The 27,074-nt window shown below is 38.6% G+C and overlaps 1 protein-coding gene across 28 annotated transcripts in view; it reads left to right on the top strand.

The window, feature by feature from the left end:
- The window catches only part of RABGAP1L (RAB GTPase activating protein 1 like), an 831,104-nt gene that overhangs the window by 569,257 nt on the left and 234,773 nt on the right, over positions 1–27,074 (top strand). For all 28 annotated transcript variants that reach the window (XR_010157113.1, XR_010157108.1, XR_010157115.1 and 25 more), the window contains one exon: positions 24,973–25,014. Coding sequence is in view for 22 of the 28 variants with exons in the window: in XM_054673497.1 (XP_054529472.1) it covers positions 24,973–25,014 (42 nt within the window). In the remaining 6 variants the exon portion in view is untranslated. The remainder of the gene's footprint in view (positions 1–24,972; positions 25,015–27,074) is intronic.

The raw sequence follows: 27,074 nt of genomic DNA, 5'->3' as shown, positions 1-27,074 counted from the left end.
TACTGCCCCCACAGAATGCCTTTTCTGTAGCAAAGCTTTGGAAAACAACAAACAGAAAAACAACTAGTAAAGAAGGAGATGGATGGGAAGAGGATGACTGAAAGGTATAAAATTACAATTAGAAAGAAAGAACAAGTTCTGGTATTCTATTGCATGGTAGGGTGACTATAGTCAACAATAAGTTATTGTATATCTTAAAATGACAAGAATAAAAGGTTCTGTGTCTTCACACCACAAAAAAATGACAAATGTTTCAGGTGATGGATATGCTGATTAGCCTGATTTTAACATTACACAATGTATATGTTTTGAAACATCACATTGTAAGCAATAATATGCACAATTATTATGTGTTACTTAAAATAAATTTTTTTTAAAAAACAAAAGAAAAATAGTCCACCAAAATATGATTTTCTTTTTTGGGTAATCTCATGTGCCAGTCATCAGAACTGTATTTCTTTGTAGAAGAGGAAAGGAATCCAGAGTCTGTCTCCAGAAGACATTCCAGACTAATTTCTTATTCTTTACTCTCAGCACTAAATTTTATTAGTCAGCAGTTACATTTTGTCATTTCTACCAATGTTATACAGCAGTAACATTGCTGAGAGAAATTATGAAAGAGAATTATATTCAAAACCCAGTTATTTATTGTCCAAGCATTATGACCTACAAATATTTAATTGGTATCCATTTAAAATTCAACTACAACTTTTATTTCTATTTGTAACTTGTTGCCTAGTTCTTTACTCTTTAAATTGCTTTAAATTTTTACAGCATTAAAAAATGAAAAGCTAAACAAATTAGCAACTTCAGTAACGTTTCAGGTTACAAAATCAATGTATAATAATCAGTAACATTTGTATACACCAGTAATGTTCAAGCTCGGAGCCAAATAAAGAATGCAGTCCCCTTTACAATAGCCACACACACAAAATGCCTAGGAATACATCTAACCAAGGAAGTGAAAGATCTCTACAAGGAGAACCACAAAATGCTGCTAAAAGAAATCACAGATGACACAAACAAATGAAAAAACATTTCTTGTTCATGGATTGGAAGAATCGGTATCATTAATATGGCCATACTGTGCAAAGTAACCTACAGATACAATGCTATTCCTATCAAACTACCAGTGTCTTTTTTTTTTTTTTTTTTTTTTGAGATGGAGTCTCACTGTGTTGCCCAGGCTGGAGTGCGGTGGTGTGATCTCAGCTTACTGCACCCTCCCAGGCTGGAGTGCAGTGGTACGATCTCGGCTCACTGCAACCTCTGCCTCCCAGGTTCAAGAGATTCTCCTGACTCAGCTTCCTGAGTAGCTGGGACTACAGGCGCACGCCACCATGCCCAGTTGATGTTTTATTTTTAGTAGAGACAGGGTTTCACCACATTGGCCAGGTTGGTCTCGAGCTCCTGACCTCAGGTGATCCACCCTCCTCAGCCTCCCAAAATACTGGGATTACAGGAGTGAGCCACCGTGCCTGGCCACCAGTGTCATTTTTGACAGAACTAAATAAAACTATTCAAAAAATTCGTATGGACCCAAAAGAGCCCAAATAGCCAAAGCAATCCAAAGCAAAAAGAACAAAGCTGGAGGCATCACATTACCTGTCTTCAAATATACTGTAAGGCTATATAGTAACCAAAACAACGTGGTACTGGTACAAAAATAGACACATAGACCAAAGGAACAGAATAGAGAACCCAGAAGATGCACACTTACAACTATCTGATCTTTGACAAGTCGACAAAATTCAGCAATGGAGAAAGGACTCCCTATTCAATAAATGGCGCTGGGATAGTTGGCGAGCCACATGCAAAAGAATGAAACTGGACCCCTACCTGTCACCATATACAAAAATTAACTCAAGAAGGATTAAAGATTTAAATGTGACATCACAAACTATAAGAATCCTAGAAGAAAATCTAGGAAACACCATTCTGGACATCAGCCTTGGGAAAGAATTTATGACTAAGTCCTCAAAAGCAATTGCAACAAAAACAAAAAATTGACAAGTGGAACCTAATTAAAGAGCCTCTGCACAGCAAAAGAAATTATCAACAGAGCAGACAACCTACAGAATGGGAGATGATATTTGCAAACCATGCATCTGACAAAAGTCTAATACATAGAATCTATAAGGAACTTAAACAGTCGAACAAGCAAAAAACAAATAACCCCATTTAAAAAATGGACAAAGGACACGAACAGACACTTCTCAAAAGAAGACATACGAGCAGCCAAAAGACATGAAAAAATGCTCCATATCACTAATCATCAGAGAAATTCAAATCAAAACCACAATGAGACCATCTCACACCCATCAACATGGCTATTATTAAAAAGTAAAAATAAATAACAGATGCTGGTGATGCTGTGGAGAAAAGGAAACACTTATACACTGTTGGTGGGAATGTAAATTCAGTTCAGCCACTATGGAAAGAGCTTGGTGATTTCTCAAAGAACTTAAAACAGAACTACCATTTGACCCAGCAATCCCATTACTGGATGTATATTTAAAAGAAAACAAATAAAAAGACATACACTTACATGTTAATTGCAGCACTATTTGCAAAAACATGGAATCAATCCAGGTGCCTATCAGTGGTGAATTGGATAAAGAAAATGTGGTACACATATACCACAGGATACTTCGCAGCCACAAAAAAGAACAAAATCATGTCGCTTAAAGCAACATGGATGCAGCTGGAGGCCATTATGCTAAGTGAATTAATACGAGAACAGAAAGCCCAATGCCTCATATTTGCACTTGTAAGTGGGCGCTAAACATTGACTACTCAGGGACATAAAGATAGCAACAATAGACACTGGAACAACTCTAGACTAATAGAGGAGGGGAGGAAAAGGGTGGGGACAAGGGTTGACAAGCTAACTGTTGGATACTATGCTCAGTACCTGGGTGATGGGATCATTCATACCCCAAACTTCAGCATTATGCAATATAGCCATGTAACCGACCTGCATATGTATCCCCTGAATCTAAAATAAAAGTCGGAAAAAACCCCAAACAAATTAGCCCCAATAACTCTCTGTAAATTCTAGAGTAATTACTTGACTCCAATAAGACCTTTTTTTGGTGAGTTGGATATACAATGCTATTCTCTTGATGTTTGGATTTTCCCCGAAACTGGTTAATTATGTTTAAAGCTGAATACTCTTAAGTCCAGTGCCCCAGTGTGGGTTCAACAGGATAAAGTGTCTATCCACAGTATTCTCTGAGAAGGAATCCTTTAGTTTTAGCCAGAGAGTCATAGAGTTGTTCACACCTGAGGAATCATCCAGCTTAGTTACACAAGTTCAAGGTCCTAAAGGAAATTAAAAGAGGCATAAAATGACTTCTCAGAAATGTATAGATTGACTAAAAAGTAAAAATTGTGGCCTAGAAAAAAAACTTAATGAGTAGAAAGTTTTTTCCAAATGAAATCTTATGTATAAGGACAATACTACCCTTTCTTCCTACCTCCCCTGAAGTGATGGTAAGGAGTATCTTGCTATTTTATTTTTATTTTTTGAAAGAGCATCTCGCTCTGTTGCCCAGGCTGGAGTACAGTGGTGTGATCTCTGCTCACTGCAACCTCTGCCTCCTGGGTTCAAGCGATTCTCCTGCCTCAGCTTCCCCAGTAGCTGGGATTACAGGTACGCACCAGCATGCCCACCTATTTTGTATTTTTATTAGAGAAGGGGTTTCACCATGTTGGCCAGGCTGGTCTCGAACTCTGACCTCAAGAGATCCACCCGCCTCGGCCTCCCAAAGTGCTGGGAATACAAGCGTGAGCCACCGCGCCCAGCCAGTATTTTGATTTTATCTGGTGTAGCCCAGTGCATTCACAAGCATTGCTGTAAGACTACACAAATGTCATGAAAGCTACTAGGATTTGTATGGACAGGTTGCACTATCATCCTGTCTGGATACTTGTCATGTTTAAGATGTCTAGAAAAGGAACTTACCCAGTGTACTTTGATAACTTTTTCTTGATTTTTAATTCTTTTGCTTTTACATCTGTGAAAAATAGATCACTATAATACTTTTGAGGTATTTTTTTTCTAGTGGATAATCTGAATGCAAAATCAACCAACAAAAGAAACAAACAAAAAAACCCTGTTATACCCTGGAACTCCAACTTGAGAATTTTCTTTTCCTTGCCATTCCTGGCTTCCATCTTCACAGTCATTCGTAGACTCACCCTCTCTTTAACTTTGCAAGATCTCTGGCAATTATTCCAGTCCTAAAAGGCTAGATTCTATAGGCATATTCTGTAAATGCTTCTTGGTTTTCAGACTGTGTCATGGTAATGCTGTTGCCTTCCTTGCTACATCTTCTGAGAACTAGAACTTAAGGACTTCCATGTCTCTGTACACTTATTCAATCTGTTCTTATTTTAAAATCAGAAAAAACAAGGGACTATGTTTCTACTATATTCAAATCATAAAGAATTATGGGCTGGGCGTGGTGGTTCACACCTGTAATCCCAGCACTTTGGGAGGCCAAGGCAGATGGATCACAAGGTCAAGAGATTGAGACCATCCTGGCCAACATGGTGAAACCCTGTCTCTATTAAAAGTACAAAAAATTAGCTGGGTGTTGTGGCGCGTGCCTGTACTCCCAGCTTGGGAGGCTGAGGCAGGAGAATCACTTGGACCTGGAAGGTGGAGGTTGCAGTGAGCCGAGACTGCGCCACTGCATTCCAGCCTGGCGACAGAGTGAGACCCCATCCCCCCCCAAAAAAAAAACATGGATTGTTAGACTTGAAAGTAACTCTACAGGTAGTTTAAGCCAATACCCCTTATTTAAAAGAAGAGAACTTAAGTATGACAGTAAAAGTTGTAAGAACCATGAGTGATCTCAAGCTTAAAGCTGGAGCAGATAGTTTAGCTTAGCATTAGGGCTTTAAGTTAATACTCTAAGTAGATTAGGTAATTCTTTAATAGTAGACTGTGGTATTTGGACCTATGCTACAGAATTCTGTCTAGTTTTATTTTTTAGATGATTTATAAGAGTCTTGAAGATAGTTTATAGGTGAACAAACGAATTTAAAATTAGTACGCATGAGAACACATCAAAGGAATTAAGAATATTTCGTTAAAAAGGATACCTTCAAAGGCATCTTCAGTAACATGAAAAATTCAACCAAGTGTTCTCTACTCTATCTTTTTTTAGGATAGTACAAAGGAAGTAAAGGCATAATATAGTAAAAAGAACAGCAGCAGTTAGGTGTGAGGCAAATCCACACAATGAAGCTGGTGAACACTAGAACAGGAGGGATATTTGCCTTCCTGGTTATTTTCCTCAAATTCTCTGCTTATTATCAATATCTGTTTACTGTGGTTGGGATTTAGCATCCAAGGGCACGAATGGATGCACTTCCCAAGACTGTCCTGTTTAGTGATATTTCATGGTCTATTTAATAAACTGTTTGGGGGACTTTAACATGATAATTGTCAGGGCATATAGTGCTTAACTGTGTGTCAGACACTTTTCTAAGTGTTTTTTTATATAGTAACTCATTTAATTCTTAAAAAATACCCTCTGAGGTATCTATAAGGAAATCGAGGTAGAGAGAGTTAAAATAACTGTAAGTCATATAGTTAGGAGGAGATGCAAAGTTGATTCAGACCTAGGAAGGCTGGCTCCGAGTCTGTCTCATAACCACCATGCTTTATTGCCTCTCCAAAAAAGAATAAAAGGAGGAAGCGGTCAGACTTCAAGGGAAATAAAATTTCTTTTATTTTACCTAGATATCTCTAGATCCGATAACAGCTGGGACCAAGATATGGCAGGCTGCAGGGGTCAAGGAGAGCCAGCAAGCAGTGAAACATCTGCCTCCCTCTCCAGCTTCATCCCTCACATGCACTTTCGTGGTCCCATCCCTCCCAGATCACAGGCAGTTCTGCCTGCTTCGTTTCTCTCTGCCTTTACAGATGCTGTGCTTTTGGTTTGCACTGCTTTCCTCCCAATACTTTAACTTGACCAATTTGTATTTATTTCTCTACCTCTTTCAGGCAAAACTGCTTTGTAAGCATCTACTGCATTGTGTAACATTTCCAAGTCTACCCAAGAAGTACTGATCTTTCTACCTTTGGGCTCCCCCTGTCCCCTAAATATCCCTCCTTTTTTTGTACTTTCATCACTCATTTGACAACTATTTATTTAGCATTACTATGTGCCAAGCACTATTCTGGACACTGAGGAAATCAGTCAGTCCAAATTTCTGACCTAATAAAACATAATATCTAAGTGGGGAAGAAAAGCAAGATTTGGAAGAGAAATGATAGGATTTGATGTCTCTCTTAAAGGGATCACTCCGGCTACTGTCACTCTAGAGAAAAGGAGTCACTCTGGAGAATAGGCTGTGGGGGGTCAAGAGCAGGAGTGAGGAGACCAGGAAACTGTTGTGTTAATCCAGATCAGGAGGTGATGATGGCTTAGGTAAGGGTGGGAGCAGTGGGAATGGTAGGAAGTAGTTGAATTTGGGATATGTTTACCAAGTAGATCCAAAAAGATTTGCTGATGGTTTAACTGTTCGTTGTGAGAGAAAGAAAGGATAATTCTATGATTTTTTGCTTATGCAACTAGAGGAATGCACTTGCCATTGAAGAAGAGATTGGAGGAAGAACAGGTTTATGGGGAAAATAAGGAATTCAGATTTTTACATGTTTTTGATTCCTATTAGGACATCCAAGTAGAGATCTTAAGATAGTTGAATATATGATTCTGGAGTTCAGAGGAGATAGTGAGGCTAAAACGTTGATTTGGGAGTTATTAGTGTATGCTATGTATTTAAAGCCACAAGACATGATGGGGTCACCTAGAAAGCTAGCTGACGACCAGGTATGACCATAGGGAACTCGGGAGATGGTAGTATTCAGAGCAAAAGGTAGTTCAGTAAAGCTTTCAAAGCCCCAGCCAAAGGGATAGAATTTAGAGTCAGGACCTCATTAAAAAAATAAAAATAAAAAGGAACTGAAAAGAGTGAAATGAGATGCCTGTTCTACACAGGCCTGGAGATTTGAGCAAGTTCTCAGGACAGCAACTAGAAGAAGGTAAGAATCCAGAACCAGAACTCAATTAGGAGACAGAAACTTAGTCTTAGGAGAAAGTCAGATGCCATTTATTATAAATGAGGCACAAGATCAGAGATAGGATCTAATCAAACATATATTGATGTTCAGCACCTTGAATGTTGGATTGTAGAACTCTTTACTTTTCCACTGGGACCATGTGCCAGATCATTCTTTATGCCATGAGTCAACCAGAGCTGGAGGCATATCATGGGTTGACCTTCGTTCATCATGTCCAATAGAAATAGAATTATTTAAAATACAAATAATTTTTGCTTATTTATATGCCTAAAATTCTTGCACCTTTCCTACTAATTCTTCAGATTGCATTGAGTCACATTTATGCTTATTTAGTCTTTTTTTTAAGTGGGAAGTATGCTCATTTAATTTGGGAAATTAGGATCTCTCTTTTTTTTTTTTTTTTTTTTTTAAGATATGGGGTCTCACTTTGTTGCCCAGGCTGGAGTACAGTGGCACAATCATAACTTACTGCCGCCTCAAATTCCTGGGCTCCAGCAATCCTCCTGCCTCAGCCTCTCAAGTAGCTAGGACTATAGGCATGCACCACCACACCAAACTAATTTAAAAAACATGTTTGTTTGTTTTTTGGTAGAGACAGGGTCTTGCCATCTTGCCCAGACTGGTCTCGAAATCTGAGTTCAATCAGTCCTTCTGCCTCAGCCTCCCAAAGTGCTGGGATTACAGGCGTGAGCCACCATGCCCAGCCATCTTATTTTTTTATAATCCTTCTCATTTCCTTAAGAAACTGAAAGGCTGGAAGCTTCTCCCTTGAATAGAAAGCTTCCCAGTTTCCAGTCACCTAGATAATAGGGTCAACTCAATTAAATTAATTCTTAAAGATGTATAAACAGGAAATCGTGGTTTTTGCATTGCTGTAAAGAAATACCTGAGACCGGGGCTGGGCGTGGTGGCTCACACCTGTAATCCCAGCACTTTTGGAGCCCAAGGCAGGAGAATCACTTGAACCTGGGAGGCAGAGGTTGCAGTGAGCCGAGATCACGCCATTGCACTCCAGCCTGGGCAACAAAAGCAAAACTCCATCTCAAAAAAAAAAAAAAAAAAAAAAAAGAAATACCTGAGACTGGATAATTTATAAAGAAGAGTTTTGATTGGCTTGTGATTCTACAGGCTGTACAAGCATGACTCCAGCATCTGCTTCTGGTGAGGGCCACAGGAAACTTTCAATCATAGTGGAAGGTGAAGAGGAGCAGCATATTATATGGCAAGGGAATGGGGAGATACCACACTCTTTTAAGCAACAAGATCTCATGTGAACCACCAGAGCCAGAATTCCCTCATCACCAAGGGGATGGAGCTAAGCCCATTCATGAGGGATACACCTCCATGATCCAAACACCTTCCACCAGGCTTCACCTCCAACATTGGGGATTACACTTCAACATGAGATTTGGAGAGGATGAATATCCAGCCCATGTCATTCTGCCCCTGGCCTCTCAAACCCTCAAATCTCATGTCCTTCTCACACTGCAAAATCCAACCGGCCCTTCTCAATAGTTGCCTCAAGTCTTATTCCAACATTAACTCAAAAGTCCCAAGTCCAAAGCCTCATCTGGAGATGAGATCCTTCTACCTGTAAGTCTATGAGGTTAAATACAAGTTAACCATTCCCAGTTACAATGGTGGTACAGGCACTGGGTAAACATTCCCATTCCAAAAGGAAGAAATTGGCCAAAAGAAAAGGGTAACAGGCCCCATGCAGTTCTGAAACCCAGCAGGGCAGACATTAAACCTTAAAGCTCCTAAATAATCCTTGTCTCCATGTCCCACATCCTGGGCACACTGGTGCTAGTGGTAGGCTCCTAAGGCCTTGGGCAGCTCTGCCCCTGTGGCTTTGCAGGGTACAGCCCACATGACTGCTCTCACTAGATGGAATGCCTGTGGCTTTTCCAGGCTGAGGATTCAAGCTGCCCATGGCGCTACCATACTGTGGTCTGAAGGGCAACAGCCTCTTTCCTGCAGCTTCACTAGGCAGTGCCCTGGTGGAGGACTCTGTGTGGGGGCTCCAGCCCCACATTTTTCCTCCACACTGCCCTAGTAGAGGTTCTCTGTGCAGGCGCTGCCCCTGTGGCAGTCTTCTGCCTGGGCACTGAGGCTTTTTCATACATGTCTTGAAATCTAGGGGGAATCTGCCAAGCATCCTTCATGCTTGCATTCTGTGTACCTGCAGACTTAACATGACATGGAAGCTGCCAAGGCTTATGGCTTGCACCCTCTGGAGCAGCAGCCTGAACTGTACCTGGGCACTTTGAGCCATGACTGGAGCCAGAACAGCGGGGATGTGGGAAGCAATGTTCTGAGACTGACCAGGACAATGGGGCCCCGGGCCTGGCCCCTGAAGCCATTCTTTCTTCCTAGGCCTCTCTTCCTATGATGGGAGGGGCTGTCTCCAAGATCTCTGAAATACCTTCAAGGCCTTTTGCCCATGGTCGTGGATATTAGCACTTGGCTCCCTTTTAGTTATGCTACTCCCTTTAGCAAGTAGTTGCTCCATAGCCTGCTTGAATTCCTCTCCTGTAAATGCTTTTTCATGCTCTGCCACATGATTAGACTGCAAACTTTCCAAACTTCTTTGTTCTGCTTCCCTTTTAAATATAGGTTCCAGTTTTAAGTCATTTCCTTACTCCCATATTTGATTGTAGGTTGTTAGAAGCAGCCATACTACCTCTAGAACACTTTGCTGCTTAGAAAATTTTTCCACCAGATACCCTGTTATCATTAAGTTCAAACTGACACAAATCCCTAGGACTCAGACACGATGCAGCCAAGTTATTTGGTAGGGAATAACAAGGGTGACCTTTGCTCCAGTTCCTAATAAATTCCTCATTTTCATCTGAGACATCCTCAGCCTGGCCTTCACTGTCCATATTTCTATCAGCATTTTGGCCACAATCACCTAACAAGTCTCTAAGAAGTTCCAAACTTTCCCACATCTTCCTTTCTTTCTCTGAGCCCTCCAAACTCTTCCAACCTCTGCCTGTTACCCAATTCCAAAGCTGCTTCCCACATCTTCAGGTATTAATAGCAACCCCTCACTCCTTGGTACCAATTTTTATGTTACACCATTTTTGCACATCTGTAAAGAAACACCTGAGACTTTGTGTAATTTTCAAAGAAAGGGGTTTGTTTCTGCAAGCTGTACAGTCATGGCACCAACATCTGTTCAACTCCTGGTGAGAATCTCAGGAAGCTTACAATCATGGCAGAAGGTGAAGGAGAACCAGCATATCACATGGAAAGAGTGGGACCAAGAGAGAGATGAGAGATGGGGGATGTGCCACACACTTTTAAACAACCAGATCTTGTGTGAACTACCAGAGCCAGAATTCACTCATCACCAAGGGGAAGGTGCTAAGGCATTCATGAGGGAACCACCTCCATGATCCAGACACCTCCCACCAAGGTCCCCCCTTCAATGTTGGGGATAACATTTTGACATAAGATTTGGAAGGGACAGAAATCCCCACCATGTTTGGTGGCATCATGGGCTGACATTAATACATCTCTTTAATGGGATTGGAAGTTAGGAGATGTTTCAAGGAGGAGATTACCTTGAACTGAGCTGTCCTGGTCAGTTGGCCATCTGAGAGAAAGAAATGGGGTCCCTGCCACAAGGCACCTGGGAAATTAAATCCCAGTTAGAGAAATAGGAAGACACTCAGGAAGTAATCAGAAAGACACTTCACTGGTTATTTCCCCCCAGCAGTTTTGCTGTGATGAATTTCAGGGGTAGAAGCAGGAATGGTGGAATAAGGAATTGGAATTCAGGCCTACTTGTATAAGGCCCTCCTCAGTTGACCTATACCAGTATTTCTACATTTTTCTTATTTGACTTCTCTTACCTTGTAAAATATATAGAAATCAGTGGTTTCTAGGGTCTGCAGAGTGGGGTGGGTGGCACTAAAATACAGTAGATGTTAATACCCGTCTTAGACTTACTGAATCAGAATTATCCAGGGTGGGATCCAGGAATCTGAACTTTTAACAAATCTCTTTTGTTATTCTTAACTGGTACTCCTCAATTTACTGTTTAGGAATCTTACACATGGGGGAGGTTGAGACACTTAACTAAGCTAGTTGGTGGCAGAAATGAAACTGTGATATGGATCTTCTAACTCCTGCTCTAAAGCTTTTGATTTATAGTATAGTATTAATGAACTTCTATTGTGAACTTGCAGACCGTTTAATATTAGGCTCAATATACTATGTTTAAATGGGAATGAATTTCACAGGGCTTATAGAGCCTTTCCCCATAATTGTAAAATTTTTGCAGCAACCGCTATATTACTGTTGCTACAATTTTCTTTGCTAATTAGGTCTCTTTGCCTTGTAGCTCTCACTTTTAAATTGTTTTTGTTTTGTCATTTAGTAGATCTCAGAGCAATTAACTAAACTAATTCTTCCATCTTTTTTTAAATGGAGACATCTCCTCCTCACTATGGCAGGAAGATCTGTGATTTCTATTATAACTTCTTGATGTGAGGACAGGGTTACTTGGGAAAGAACTTTCAGCATGAGTGATTTAATTATCTGCCTCCATTAGATAGGTACCTTTCTCTTGCTTGGCTCCTAATAAAGGAACAAGCACTCTCATCCATTTTACGGTTTAAATAAATTTTACAGTTAAATATGACTAGATATACTTTTAGTACCCAAAGTTGTCGATATTTTGTTCCATAAAAGCTAATTACTAATAGAAAATGGTTTGCTAGATAAATTACTTAACTGAAAATATACTAGAAGCTTATTTGTGCTTTCTAAAAAAGTTGATAATTATGATTCACTGGTTAGAAGTTGTAGATTTTACATATCCCTGATGTATAGATGGATAAGTGCAAATAGGAAAACTATGCTCTTAAATTATCATGATTGCTTGAAAACTTGGTAATGCTCAGTTCTCAGTCTGGTTTCATACTAGGAACTCCCGGAAGTTCTTAAAAATACAAGTGACCACATTCTACTCCTGAGAAATTTCTATTTATTTGACCTAAGATGGATCTCCTGCCTCTGTGTGTTATGAAAGCTCCCCAGGTGATTTTAATAAGCAGCCATGGTTGAGAGCCAATGGTCCAATGGAAAGAGAACTGAATTATAATCAGGAAACTTGTCATTCCAGTCTTAATTCTGTGAACTCAGGTAAATCATCTAACATATTTAAGCTTGCATTGTAAAATGGAGGTAATTAATAATGGCCTATATGCCGGATTAATATTTTTACAGTTGAATGAAACTGTATACTCAAAAGTTCTTTGCAGTAAAGTGTTATACAGATGGTGGCATAGCAATTAAGATTTACTACGCAATATACTACTGTGAAGTGGTATGTTTAGTCTTTTGTACTTCTTGGCAGAAAGATGCTAGATCCCCCGTGGCAGAAAGAAACTTAGGCTCCTTAGCGATCCTCAGGGTATATTATTATGATTCTTAAAGTTCACTCTGTATTTTTATGTGTACCAGGCTGCTAGTGTCTCTAGGTGACGGGGAAAAGGTAGAGGAAAGGGTGGAGTTGCTCCTGCTGGTGATTTTTTAAAATTGTGAGTTCCTATAATTAGTAACATCCTTCTTACGTCTTCATAGAGACATGGTTGTTAGCAGTGGAGTCGTTTATATGATTTAACTTTACAAACCCTCTCTTGTGTACTCTTTTTCAATGTTATTCTCTTAAATCACTTCTGTCTCTGCTTTCCCTAGTGTTTAAGCTTCACTAACATTTACCTATATATAAATGGATGAGGACAGAAGAGAAAGGGTCCCCAAAGATGAATACACTCATTACTGGTTTCCCAACATGATATAAACCTAGGACTTCACCCCTTGGAGGGATGAAAGTTTACTATGCATAGCATTTCCTGGTGTGTCAGTCTCGGTACAGCCTCTTGCTCAATTCATCAGCTGTTTCCAGGCAAAATTACACACCACTTCTTGAGTGTTTTAAAGCCTCCTAACTGTATATATGTGAGTTCTTTGATGTATTGACTTCTTTTTCTTTGAGTCGATTCCCAGTAGTGGCATTGCTGGATCAAATGGTAATTATATTTTTATTTTTTTGAGAAATCTCCATACTGTTTTCCATAGTGGCTGTACTAGTTTACATTCCCACCAACAGTGTATATGAGTTCCCTTTTCTCCACTTTCTTGTCAACATCTGTTACTTTTTGTCTTTTTTAATAATAGGGATTCTGGCTGAGGTATGCTATCTCATTGTGGTTTTGATTTGCATTTCTCTGATGATTCATGAGGTTGAACATTTTTTCATATACCTGTTGGCTGTTTGTATTTATTTTTTTGAGAAATGGCTATTCATATACTTTGCCCAAGTATGAATGGGATTATTTGTTTTTTTCCTGTTGAGTTGAGTTCCTTATCTGTTCTATATATTAGTTCCTGTTGGATAAATAATTTGCAAATATTTTATCCCATTCTGCAGGTTGTCTCTTCACTCTGTTGATTTTTTTGTTTTGTTTTGTTTTTCTGTGTGGGAGCTTTTTAGTTTAATTAAGTCCCAATCACTTATTTTTGGTTTTGTTGCCTGATCTTTTGAGGCCTTTGTAACAAATTCTTTGCCTAAACCAACAACCAGGAGAAGGTTCCCTAGATTTTTTCTTCTAATATTTCTATAGTATCAGGTTTTACTTTTAAGTCTTTAATCTACTTTGAGTTCATTTTTGTATATGGTGAGATAATGGTCCAGTTACATTCTTCTGCATGGCTATACAATTTTCCCAGCACCGTTTATTGAAGAGATTGTCCTTTCCCCAGTGTAAGTTTTTGTTGTTTGTTTTTGTGTTTTTTTGAGACAGAGTCTTGCCTTGTCACCCAGGCTGGAGTGCAGTGGCATGATCACTGCTCACTGTGGCCTCAACCTCATGGGCCCAGACGATCCCCCTGCCTCACCCTCCCAAGTAGCTCAGACTACAGGCATTTGCTGCCACACCTGACTGGTGTTTTATTTTTTGTAGAGATGGGGTCTCACTCTGTTGCCTAGGCTGGTTTTGAACTCCTGGGTTCAAGCAATCCTCCTGCCTCAGCCTTCCAAAGTGTTGGGATTACAGGTGTGAGCCACTGTACCCGGCCCCCAGTATAAATTCTTGTTGGCTTTGTTGAAGATCAGTTGGCTGTAACTATGTGGCTTTATTTCTGAGTTCTCTGTTCTGTTCTACTGGTCTATGTGCCTACTTTTATACCATGTTGTGGCATTTTTAAAGATTTTTTTTTTAAGTGGGGAGTTTGAGACCAGCCTGGGCAACATGGCAAAAGCCTATTTCTACAAAAAAAAAAAAAAAAAAAAAAAAAGTAGAAAAATTAGCCAGGCATGGTGGCATGCGCCTATAGACCCAGCTACTTGGGAGGCTGAGGTGGGAGGATTGCTTGAGCCTGGAAGGTTGAGGCTGTGGTGAGCCATGATAGCACTACTATGCTCCAGCCTGGGTGACAGAGCAAGACCCTGTCTCAAAAAAAAAAGAAGAAGAAGAAGAGGAAGAGGAGGGGGAGGGGGAGGAGGAGGAAAGAAGAAGAGGAAGAGGGGGAGGGGGAGGAGGAAGAAAGAAGAAGAAGAGGAAGAGGAGAGGGAGGGGGAGGAGGAGGAAAGAAGAAGAGGAGGAGGGGGAGGGGGAGGAGGAAGAAAGAAGAAGAGGAAGAGGAGAGGGAGGGGGAGGAGGAGGAAAGAAGAAGAGGAGGAGGAGGGGGAGGGGGAGGAGGAGGAAAGAAGAAAAGGAGGAGGAGGGGGAGGGGGAGGAGGAGGAAAGAAGAAGAAGAAAGAAAAGGGGGCCAGATGCGGTGGCTCAGCTTGTAATCCCATCACTTTAGGAGGCCAAGGCAGGTGGATCACTTGAGGTCAGGAGTTCGAGACCAGCCTAACTAATGTGGTGAAACCCATCTCTACTAAAAATACAAAAATTAGTTGAGTGTAGTGGCACACACCTGTAATCCCAGCTACTTGGAAGGCTGAGGCAGGAGATTTGCTTAAGCCCAGGAGGCGGAGGTTGCAGTGAGCTGAGATCGCGCCACTGCACTGCAGCCTAAGCGACAGAGCAAGACTTCGTTTCAAAGAAAAAGGAAGAAAGAAAAGGGGTATGAGCACAAGAACTCTAACAAAAGATTTCTGGATGGATTGGGTTAATGGAAAACTGGCAGAAGCCTGGAGGAAGGAGAAGGTCAAGATCAGCTAATAGTAGCTGATAAGAAGTCCTTTATCATTATGAAGAGTATCAAAAGCACCCCTGCAGCCTGGGATGGTTGACTGATAACTATAACTGTAAAACAATATAATCCGATGTGTATCATGACTTAAGAGAATTTGAGAAGAACAGAAAGGTGAATGCCAGTATTCAATGGCCAATGGAACATGTGTTTAGGGACTTTATAGCAATACTTCAGTGTTCTAATGTTCAGGTCATACCTCCCTATCATTCCCTAGGTGGTGTGTTATCTGTTTATATTTTTATCTGCTATCCTAATCTGGGAGTCCTCTGAGTGTAGGGATGACTTATCCATCTTTGTAAATGTCCTCAAAATGCTTGACATATGATGAATATGTTACCACAACACCAGGGGTTCAGTCTAGGTCCTGCTGCTCACAGCACAGAAAGCCAATGACTAAGATGATGATTATTGCCAAGGAAGAAGGCTTTAATTGGGGGCTGCAGCAGACGAGATGAGATGGGAGCTCAGTCTCAAATCCATCTCCCTGACAAACTGAAACTAGGGACTTATATAGCAGGGAAGAGATATAGCAATATGTAAGAAACAGGAACTAGAGAGGGGTAAGGAAGCAATTATGGTGAATGAGGGGCCTTCATCTCATTATCTGGATATGGTGATCTGGTGAGTTCCAGTTCTTCCATACTTTTTTTTGAGAGACCTGAAGGTCCTTTGTTGAGTAAGGAATCCGATAAAACAAATGTTAAGGTTCAAGCTTCAAGACCAAAAACGTCAATTTCTATGTTTATCCAAAAAACTATCTATTGGACTATTGGGTCAGTTTGAAACACATGTTAAAACCTCTAATTTGATTTCATTATCTCATTTTGCCTGCCTTGTTTCTGAAAGTTTTATCTAATTCAGATGTCACAAACCTCTAAAAATTTCTTTCCTTGTTCAACAAACCCCCTATGACACAAGTTTACCTGCATAACAAACCTGAACATATACCTTTGAACCTAAAATAAAAGTTTAAAATAAATGAATAAATAAATAAATAATAGCAAAACTATGTTTTTTTTAAAAAAAAATTCTTCTCAGAGTCACCTATGATAAAGACTTCTAGATTTTGTAGATATTTTACTACTTAATCTGTACAAACAAGTGTAAACCAAGAAAATATTTTAAAATTACTCATGACTAAACAGATGCATTCATGTTAAACTTATCTCTCATCCCTACCCATTCTTGAACTCTTTCTCATTCACTAGTCATTTATGAAAAAACTGTATAACAAATAACTATAATAAAATGGAAAATATATAATTAAGCTAGAGGAAAGGAAGGGTGGGAGTCATCCTGTTTTTTTTTGGTATATGTTAGTAAATTAATAGTAAAAATAAGGGAGGACTTAGCCATAAGGGTTTTAAAACAGCATGTCTCAATTTGTATACAAGGCTACTATGTTGGTCTGTGAAATACGTAAAAAAAAAAAAAAAAAAAAAAAAAAAGCGATTGATTTTCAGTGCTGCAATCCTGACCTCTAGTGGACATTCAGAACAAAAACCCAAACATCACATCCTTTTATTTAGTTACTCCATCAAGCACCATTAGCCAACCTAAAATATTAAACTTTCAAAGAGATTAAAACATGAGAAGCAGAATAAAGTAAAAGAATTTTTGGCTAATATTCTAAATATTCTTGCTGTAGAACCTATATTTAAGAGCAGCTAGTATTAACTTATTTCTTTTTGCGTGTTAATTATCTGTCACTTTCACTACTTTCTTTGAAACAATGCATTGCTTTATAGATCATAGCAGCAAGAAATTTATCAGAGAAGCCAAAGGGATTTTCTTTTGATTACCTGTAATATATAACAAGCTATACGAAAACTGAGTGGCTTTAAAAGGACAATGATTTTTATAGTGAGACATATAGTGATGTTATGTAACCTCCTGATAGAATGCACTGAGAAGGGCACAGCATCACTTCTGTGGTATTTGTGCCCAAAATACATATTCTGAATTTAATCATAAGGAACCAGTAGACATATCGAGTTGAGGGACATTTTATAAAATAACTGGCCAATACTCTTCCAAAGCATCAAGGTCATGAAAAATAAACACTGAAAACGGTCCCATATGAAAGGAGACTAAGGAGACATGACAACCAAATTCAATATATAATCCAGTATTGCATCCTGGACCAGAAAAAGGGCATTAGTGGAGCATTTGATAAAAATAATAGTTTCTTGGTTTTGATCATTATACTATGGTTATGTAAGATGTTAATGTTTAGGTAAAACTGAGTGAAGGATATGTAGGACTTCTTGGTACTGTTTTTGCAAAGTTTTTCTAAATCCGAAATTATTTCCAAGTGAAAAAAAGTAATTAAAAGCAATCATTTATTTTCTTACAATCTCATGAGTCAGAAATTTTGGAATTCAACTGTGTGGTTCATCTCTGATCCACTTGGCATCAGCTGGACTACCTGATTCACTTCCAGATGACTTCTTTACTCACATATCTACCACTTTGGTGATTCTTGGTCTTTCTTCTTTACTGATGAAATCTGGTTCTCCAGGCCTTCTTTTGATTGCTTGGTTCCTTAGAGAGCATGGGGGTATAAGTATAATTGCACTTCTTATATGGTAGCTGGCTTCGAAGAGTGAGTGCTCCAAGGGACTGAACATGAAAGCTGTCAATATCTGAAGGCCTGGGCACATAAACTAGCATGGCATCACTTCCACCATATTCTACTGGTAAAAGCAGTACCATAGTCTGCCCAGGTTGAAATGAGAGAACAGAGACCTTAACTCTCAATGGGAGAAGCATCAAATAATTGTGACTCTTTAATCCATCACAGATATCTAACAAAAGTCTCACTGAGTTGGCACTCAAGATGGAATTAGTGGAGAAAAGCATGGATTTGCTTTAGTCTGATAGACCTGAGTTATAGCCTGGCTTTACCATTTACTAACAGTGTTCTGTCTCTGAGCTTCAGTTTAGCCATCTCTAAAATGGTGGCAATAATACATATGCCATAGAGCTGTTGAGAGGATTAAGTGAAAAATATAAAATACTGGATATAATGGGCAATAAATACATGAACCTAATAATAATAATTGCTAGTGTTTATCGAATATTTACCAAATACTCAGTTCACTTGATGTATGCTATCTCATTTAGTCATTATCTCTTCCTAGGGTGGTATGTTTTCTTTTGTATGGGTCAGAAAGGACAGAACCCCATTTCCTCTAGCTTTGTCTGTGAACCTGCTCCATTTACTTTGGCCATTTTTGGTTTGATAATTTGGTAATTTGGTTTATTGACTTGTTGTTAGGATTTCCATTATTTCCCTTTTATTTTGATTCCTAAGAACCCAGGTGCTGATGCACACTTGGTACTTTTTGACACTACCTTTTCAGCATTTGTTCTCAGTGCTGTCAGCTTAAGTTTTTGACAGCTTCTCACACAATCTGTCAGCTCTCTCTGAGCCCACAATTGCCTGCTTATCAGAGCCAGAATGTTCAGTGTCTTTGTTTCAGTGAGTGCTCTACTGTCAGCTGTTATTTTATGCAAGATTGTGGGTGCTTAATCCTTGGCCTACCCAAGAACACCATGATCTGCACTTTGGAGCAATTATTCAATTTGGGGCAATTACTTGTAGGTGTTCTTTAAAGCAAAGATGATGCCAGAATGTAATTGAATTTTGAAATAGCAGTTTCCAAATCAGTTAAAAAGCTACTTCGTCATGCATGCAAGGCTGATCTCAATCTGTTGTCATTAGAGGAAGGTGGTGACCCTTTCTTCCCACAGCAAGTTGGGTTTTTGTTGCCTCATATACTGCAAGCAGTCAGCTACTTTTTATGAGTGTTTTCAATATGGAAACAAATAATAGAATTTAGTTCTGGTAGAAGTCACTTATTTGTTATCTTTTTACTCTCTGCTCTCAAAATTTACTTGCCTTGAAATGGAAAGAATCGCTTTAATCCTTTAGGAAGTAGAGGACACATTAAATAATATCCAAATAAGAGATTTATTCATTCATTCACATATTCATTGAATCATCTTCTCTAACTTAATTGTTTAGAGTATCACTTTTGGAATTAGGTTAAAATCCTAGATCTGCACTTATTAGCTGTTGGACTTAGGAAAGTTACTTTGATTTCTCTAAATCTTGATTTCCTTGTGTATAAAATGGAATTTTAGGTGGTTGTGGGATGAAATAGGGACATGCCTTTAATGTAGTTAATTCATATCTTGGCACATATAAAATACTCAGTAGATGTTGGTTATTATTTTGCATTTGGAGTTAGACCTTGTACTATAAATGATAAGTGGCCATAATATGTTTACTTATTTTTTACTCTTAATAATTCTCCAAACCTTTGACTCCTACTACGTACATGTTTTCCCCTTAAGAACAAACAAATTGCTGGGGATTACATATTCCTAAAAATGGGAGGCATCTTGAAAATGTATGAGATATTTTGCTTTTAAAAATACATTTCAAGGCTGAGTGTGTTGTCTCATGCCTGTAATCCCAGCATGTTGTGAGGCCAAGGCAGAAGGATCACTTGAGCCCAGGAATTGGAGACCAGCTTGGGCAACATAGGGATACCTCATCTCTACGAAAAAAATAAAAATTAGCCAGATATGGTGGCACACACATGTAGTCCCAGCTACTTGGAAGCTGAGTTGAGAGGATTGCTTGAGCCTGGGAGGTTGAGGCTGCAGTGAGTGGTGAACACACCACTGCACTCCAGCTTGTGTGACAGAGTGAAACTCTATCTCTAAAAAAAAAAAAAAAAAAAAAAAAACCTGATAGAATAACAAGTTCTTTTCTGAATCCCATCAACTCAAATGTCTTAAAGTGTATTTGTTTGCATCATCTAGCCACTCTGTTCTACTTTAGTTCAAGGCTTATGAAGTCTTTATTTTTATGGGTAATGTCTAGAGCTTCATATAAGCAGATATAGTAATACCTTATTTTTCTGAACTTGTTTAAAGAATTTACATACATAAATTTTTCTGGTAACTGAAAGTTTCCTCTTTAGCTTCCCAAACTTCAAAACATCATTATCTACTTTTTATTTAAAACACACACTCACCTCCCTTCTTAAGCACAGTATTATAACATGATATAAGCATTCATCAATCCTGCTGGATTATCATTATTAATAATGACAATTAACAGTAGTTAATAATTAACTATTGAAGATTATTGGCTCCCCCAAGTGGACCCAGAGAGCTATGCATTTTGTCTTTTTTTTTTTTTAATATATGTCTTCTATTTCTGTGAGATCTAATATTTTAATTCTGACAACTGTCTCTATAAGCTATCTATCCCTGACCCCATCTGGCACATACTTTATCTTGTAGTTTGCTACTTGTAATATCTATAAGCTTCAAAATCATATCACCAAACTAACTGGAAGTATGTATAGAATAAAAAGTTGAGCAAAGTTTCCTCTTGGTGTTTGTGAGAGCTATTTTGGCTATTTAGAGATCTTTATTTACTTAATTTTTACTTGTAAGTTCTTTGTGTCTTGCACAGCTTGGTTGTCTAATTGTTTGATTTTGAGATAATTGAAGAAAGGGGTTCTTACTGTAATTTGATGATAATTCTGTAAATTGGTCTAGTTGGGTCCACAGGGAAATAATCAACCCCCGAAAATTTGGGAAAGCTAGTGTAGTTTAATCATTCAGTCTTCAAATAAGCATTTACTATGCACATTATACCAGCACTGTGTGAGAATATCTCACACAGGAGGCTTGAGAGGGTGATTCTAGCCTGTTACTAAACACATATGTAAACCAAAAAGCATCGGAGATGGGTTTCAATCAATTTAGAGGTTTATTTTGCCAAGTTACAGACCATGATCCATGACACAGCCTCAGGAGGTCCTGAGAACATGTGCCCAAGGTGATTGGGTTTCAGATTGGTTTTATATGTTTTAGGGAAACATAAGACATTAATCCATGGCCGAGCACAGTGGCTCATGCCCTTAATCTTAGCACTTTGGGAGGCTGAGGCAGGAGGGTTGCTTGAGGCCAGGAGTTCAAGAATAGCTTGGGCAATATAGTGAAACCCTCTCTACCAAAAAAAAAAGAAAAAAAAATTATCTGGGCATGGTGGCATATGCCTGTAGTTCCAGCTACTTGGGAGGCTGATGTGGAAAGATTGCTTGAGTTCAAAAGGTCAAGGCTGCAGTGAGCTCTGATGGTGCCACTGCACTCCAGTCTGGGTGACAGAATGAGACTCTGTTCTTAAAAAAAAAAAAAAAGACATCAGTCCGGGTGCGGTGGCTCACACATGTAATCCCGGCACTTTGGGAGGCCAAGACGGGCAGATCACTTGAGGTCAAAAGTTTGAGACTAGCCTGGCCAAAATGGTGAAACCCCGCCTCTACTAAAAATACAAAAGTTAGCCAGGTGTGGTGGCAGAGCCTGTAGCCCCAGCTACATGGGAGGCTGAGGCACAAGAATCGCCTGAACCCAGGAAGTGGAGGTTGCAGTGAGCCAAGATTGCACCACTGCACTCTAGCCTGGGCGACAGAGCAAGACTCTGTCTCAAAAAAAAAAAAAAAAAAAAGAAAAGACATCAGTCAATACATGTGATGTGAAGCATACATTCATTCAGTGCAGTAATAACTCAGAGATGGGGCTTCCAGGTCATAGGTGGATTCAAAAATGTTATCTTTTTTTTTTCTTTTCTTTTCTTTCTTTCTTTTTGTTTGTTTGTTTTTTGAGACAGGGTCTCGCTGTGTCATCTAGGCTGGAGTGCAATGGTGTGATCTTGGCTTACTGCAGCTCAACCTCCTCAGTTCAAGCACTCCTGCCTCAGCCTCCCATGAAGCTGGGACCACAGGTGTGTACCACCACACCTGGCTAATTTTTTTTTTACTTTCTTGTAGAGATGGGGTCTCACTTTGTTGCCCAAGTTGGCAAAGATTTCTTGATTGGCAATTGGTTGAAAGAGTTGCTATTATCTAAAAACCTGGAATCAACAGAAAGGAGTGTCTGGGTTAAGATAAGGGGTTGTAAAGACTAGAGTTCTTATGATGTATATGAAGTCTTATGGGTAACCACTCCCAGAGGCAATAAATGGCAAATGTTTCCTTTAGACATCCTAAAAAGGTTCTAGACTCTCAGCCAATCTCTTCAGGATCAGAAAATGACCTGGAAAGAGAAGGGAATCCTCTATAGAAAGTAAATTTTCCCCACAAGAGACAACTTTGTAGGACCATTTCAAAATATGTTCAAGGAATCTTTATTTTATTTTATTTTATTTTGAGATGGAGTCTCGCTCTGTCACCCAGGCTGGAGCGCGATCTCGGCTCATTGCAAGCTCCACCTCCTGGGTTCACACCATTCTCCTGCTTCAGCCTCCCAAGTAGCTGGGACTACAGGCGCCTGCCACCACGCCCGGCTAATTTTTTGTATTTTTAGTAGAGACTGGGTTTCACCATGTTAGCCAGGATGGTCTCGATCTCCTGACCTCGTGATCCGCCTGCCTCGGTCTCCCAAAGTGCTTTTGGGATAAAATAGTTTGGTTTCTTTCAGGGCCCTGCTATCTGCTATGTGACGCTATACTTAGAATCACGTTGGAATTTGGTATCTTATTGCTACAGGGTGTTTGCTGTCTGTCTTAGGATCTCTCTTTTAATGTTAATGCTGGTCAGTTGTGTGCCTGAACTCCAAAGGGAGGAGAGTATAATGAGGCATGCCTGATTGCCCCTTCCTGTCGTGATCTGAACTATTTTTTCAGGTTTAGCTGGGTCCCTTTGGTCCTCCATTTAGTCAGTTGGAGGGCTTAGAATTGTCTTTTTGGTTTTCACATGTATAATATTGGGCTAGTCACATTCATACTCTAAGAAATGAGAATCATTGTATAGGTTGTTATAACAATCAATGAAATTTCACAATTCCTGTGAATATAAGGAATTTGGGGGGAATGTTTGACAGGGAGGTTAAGAATACAGCCAAGGTAGCTGAACATGGAGTGGAGTTTCCAAAGGCTACCATGAAAGGATTTGGAAAGGAAAGGAGGAGTAGCAAACTGGCTTAGGTTAAAGGACCAGAGCATTATGAAGATGAGAAAACTAGACATGAGAGGGATTTGCATTTTGAGCAGTGACTGGAAAAACAAGAACCAGAGAAATAGTGGATCAGGTTCTGATGGCAAGCTGATAAACACTCAGGTTGTGAGAATTCACTGTTGCCTAGTGGTTGTGATGTGGTGGTGGACAGAGTTGGAGAACAGGGCAGTAGGTCTTTTTTATATTGGCCTTTAAGTTTTGGCAGGTGGGCAGCAGCTAGTGGGTGAGAAGTCAAATTTTGATTCAGAAAGCAAATTTTGCTTAATTGTAACCCACATTTTAAAATCTGTAATAGTCTTTTTTTTCTAATTGGTAAATTGTGGTCAAAACCAGTCCAGGATAATTGCTTAGTATGGTAATGAACTGTGTTCATTTGTTTTTATCTCCTGGCCTGATTATACTTATTTCCTATTGCTTTTGGTTTCTTAAATAATCAGCTGAGTAAACCCCAAACCAAAAATATTTGGTTTATATTTTAACCAACTGAATATTTGTGTTTATCATTCATTCCTTCCATCATTATGTTATATTTCTGGTACCTGAATGTGAAAGTTTATGTTAGCAAATCATAACAGGAATACACTCTAAATATCTGGGCCTAATCCTTGCTTCTGGAGTTATTTCAGAGACAGAAGAAGCATGGTTTATTATAAGTTTTTTGGATAGCACATTTGGTACAGCTCCATATCCAAAAGCCAGCCAGAATGTATCAGTGACCAAGATGAAAGAGGGCACATCAAATAGACCCTGGACTTATGGGACTTATGCCAACTCATACTTGAAATATCTTTTTTCTTATGTATGATGACTTGCATGGCAAGGAAACAGCACATTTTGTAGCAAACATTTCTGATTGTTACCTTTATCATATAAGATTCTCTATCTTTTGAATTTAATAACTCAATGTCTCTTCAGAGCAATTGGGCAGAACCCAGAGTTCAAAATTCAGTTCTAGAATAGCTTCTTAAGGAACAATTTAATTTGTTTATTTCTAAAGAAATATTGCTATGGTTTTCAGAAAAGGAAAGGAAGTCTGGCAGATAGCCCCTAATGACCACCTCTAGTTATACAAATAATACTTGAAAGCAATTGCTAAAACAAATAAGAAAACAATAAGAACTGTAGTGGAAATGCAGTGTGATACTTAAAGCCTCCAGTACACAATCTGTCCCACTTATCAGCAACACTGCCTTGTTTTTTTTTATTTTATTCTGTCTGCCACTTGCAGTTTAACTGTAACACCGAGATGTCCAGATTAGGGTTAGGAATTTCAATTAATAATTTTAGACTTCTGCATCATTATGCCAGCTTGAGCAAGGAACTTGACTTTCACAAGACTTAGGCACATGCAAATAATCCAGAAATTGACTGAAGGGAAATAACTTTTTGTAAAAACAATTTTATGTGAACATTGATTAAATAGCACCTAAAATGTATAACAAGCCACTCAGGGAAAGAAAATACCTTTAAAAAAAAATTCATGGTTTCATTATTGTTTGTGAAGATGAAAGCAATTAGGAATTTTATTAAATATATGTGGAAGTCTTGGGGAAATAATAAAATAGTGATATATGTGGCAGTACTAATCTTCACTTTCTTTTTCTATTTCAGGGTTTGAACATAATCTTTCATGTAGCTTTGGCTCTCCTAAAGGTAAGTCTTTTTTTTAATCTTAAGTTACCACATTCTCTTACCTCTTTGCCCTTGGAACTGGAATAATTCAATTTACAGTCTTTGACTCATTTCAGTTTCTCAGACACACAAAAATAGATGACTTCTCTGAGAAACTCTGATCCTCTTCCCTCCTCTCATCTTTTTCTGTTGTTGTTTATTTGGAGTCTTTTTTTTCTTATAATCCATTTATTTAATGGTACTATCATAGAGCTCTTTCCAGTAACATAAAATATCTTTTTATCATACGAATTGGATGATATAAGAGAAAAGGTTGAAAATTGTTTTCTGTCAAAATGATGCCTGCTTTTTTCTTAAAACACTTTTTACTATAACATCTCTGGAGGTACCTAAACATATAATTGAATTATTAAAAAGTTTTTATAATATACTGACTAAAAAAGAAACTGCTACATTTCAATTTGCAGTTCTTTCCATGATAGTTAGAAATTTATAAAACACTTTAGAATTCTATTGTAATTACCTTGTTGGATTTTATGTCAACATATCATACAGCTTTAATAATGTGGTAACTGCAAGGCATTTGCTGCAGAGTTGATGAAGATAACCCAGCTGGTTTTTGTCCTTCAGTCAGAGAAGACATTCTGATATTAAAGGCAATAATTGCCTCAAAGGCACAGGCTTACCCTTTCCTCAGTATAACATGGTGGTTAAAATGGCAGACCTGGACTCAGACAGATTTGCTTCTAATTTCAGCCCTACCATATGACCTTAGGCAAATTATTCTAAGTGCTCAAAGTCTGGGTTTTGAGATAATAATAGGAATTAATTTATGGGATTGTTAAAAGAATTGAGATGATCAAAGAAGTCCTTAGTATAGTATCTAGAACATTTTACTGCCTAGTAAAGTTAGCTGTCATTATTATTGTTCTTTACAAGGTGACTCAGAATGTGTTCTTAGATCCCTTATCATTCTTCTGAATCTCTCAAAAGATAATGATGTGGTATCATAGGAGGACCTCTTGATACGTTAGGAGAGCCTTAACCATACCTAACCATTAACATAACCTTGATTCTAAACAAAGGCATGAAATAGTACAGGCCCTCTGCAACTCAGTAAGTGGATTTCTATTCCTCATCTCTTATTCCTTTACACATTTTCTCTTTGTGAAGTTCATAAGATACACTTTTTAAAATTAAATCATTTGTGTTTATATATTTTTTATGCTAAAGCTATTTAGAAAATAGAAAAATATTTTAAATAAAATAACACAAACATATTTGCTGTGTCCCTTAATGAAGTCATGGGTTTTGACCTCTAATTTTTTTCTTTCATTAAAACAAATCCAAGCTGAAACTTTCCAACATGTCCTCTCAACAGGGCTGGAATAAGACTTTTAGAATGCCTAAGCATTGAAAGTATATGTAATACAGACTAAAAAAATATTAAAACATAAAGTAAGTATAAGGAGGTCCAAGAAAGTTCTGATTTCTCATATTATATCTAATGTTTTAAACTCTCAGATATTATGTCTTTCCTAAAATGCCTTTCCTCATTTTTTTGGTGACTTATCTTTACTAGTGCTTTCACTGAATGCTTAATCTGTCTTTTGAGTAACCCAGGACTACCTCTCTGGATATCAGACCTATACCCTGTGTCAACTTAATACTATATACATTAGTAAATTATCTTCTTGATTGACATGTTGACTTGTTCATATTATTTTCATTTATTTTGTCCATGTTAACACAGACAAGGCCTCTACAGAGGACATACTCTGGCCACTGGGCAGGAAGGCTTTGTCTGTCTTCTTTAGCAATACATGGGCACTCTTCTAGCATCATCTTAGAGAATTTTACTAGTTAGAGAAGATAAAAAGAGCCTTCTCACCACTAGTGCCCTATATTTATGTAACTTCCTTATATGAATCCTGAAGCTGACCCCCCCAATAGACGGAGTATATATGGGACTAAACTGAAGTGTACTTTAATGATCTATTGCCACCACTTGGAAAAAAAGAATACACAAACATATATGACAGTCACTGACTTTCAGCTTCTAGTGTAGTATACCAGATAAA

This window comes from Pan troglodytes, chromosome 1, assembly GCF_028858775.2.
Source record: "Pan troglodytes isolate AG18354 chromosome 1, NHGRI_mPanTro3-v2.0_pri, whole genome shotgun sequence".
Taxonomy (NCBI): Eukaryota; Metazoa; Chordata; class Mammalia; order Primates; family Hominidae; genus Pan; species Pan troglodytes.
The sequence above is the reverse complement of the archived record's forward strand: the minus strand, read 5'-3'. Positions and strand labels throughout refer to the sequence as shown.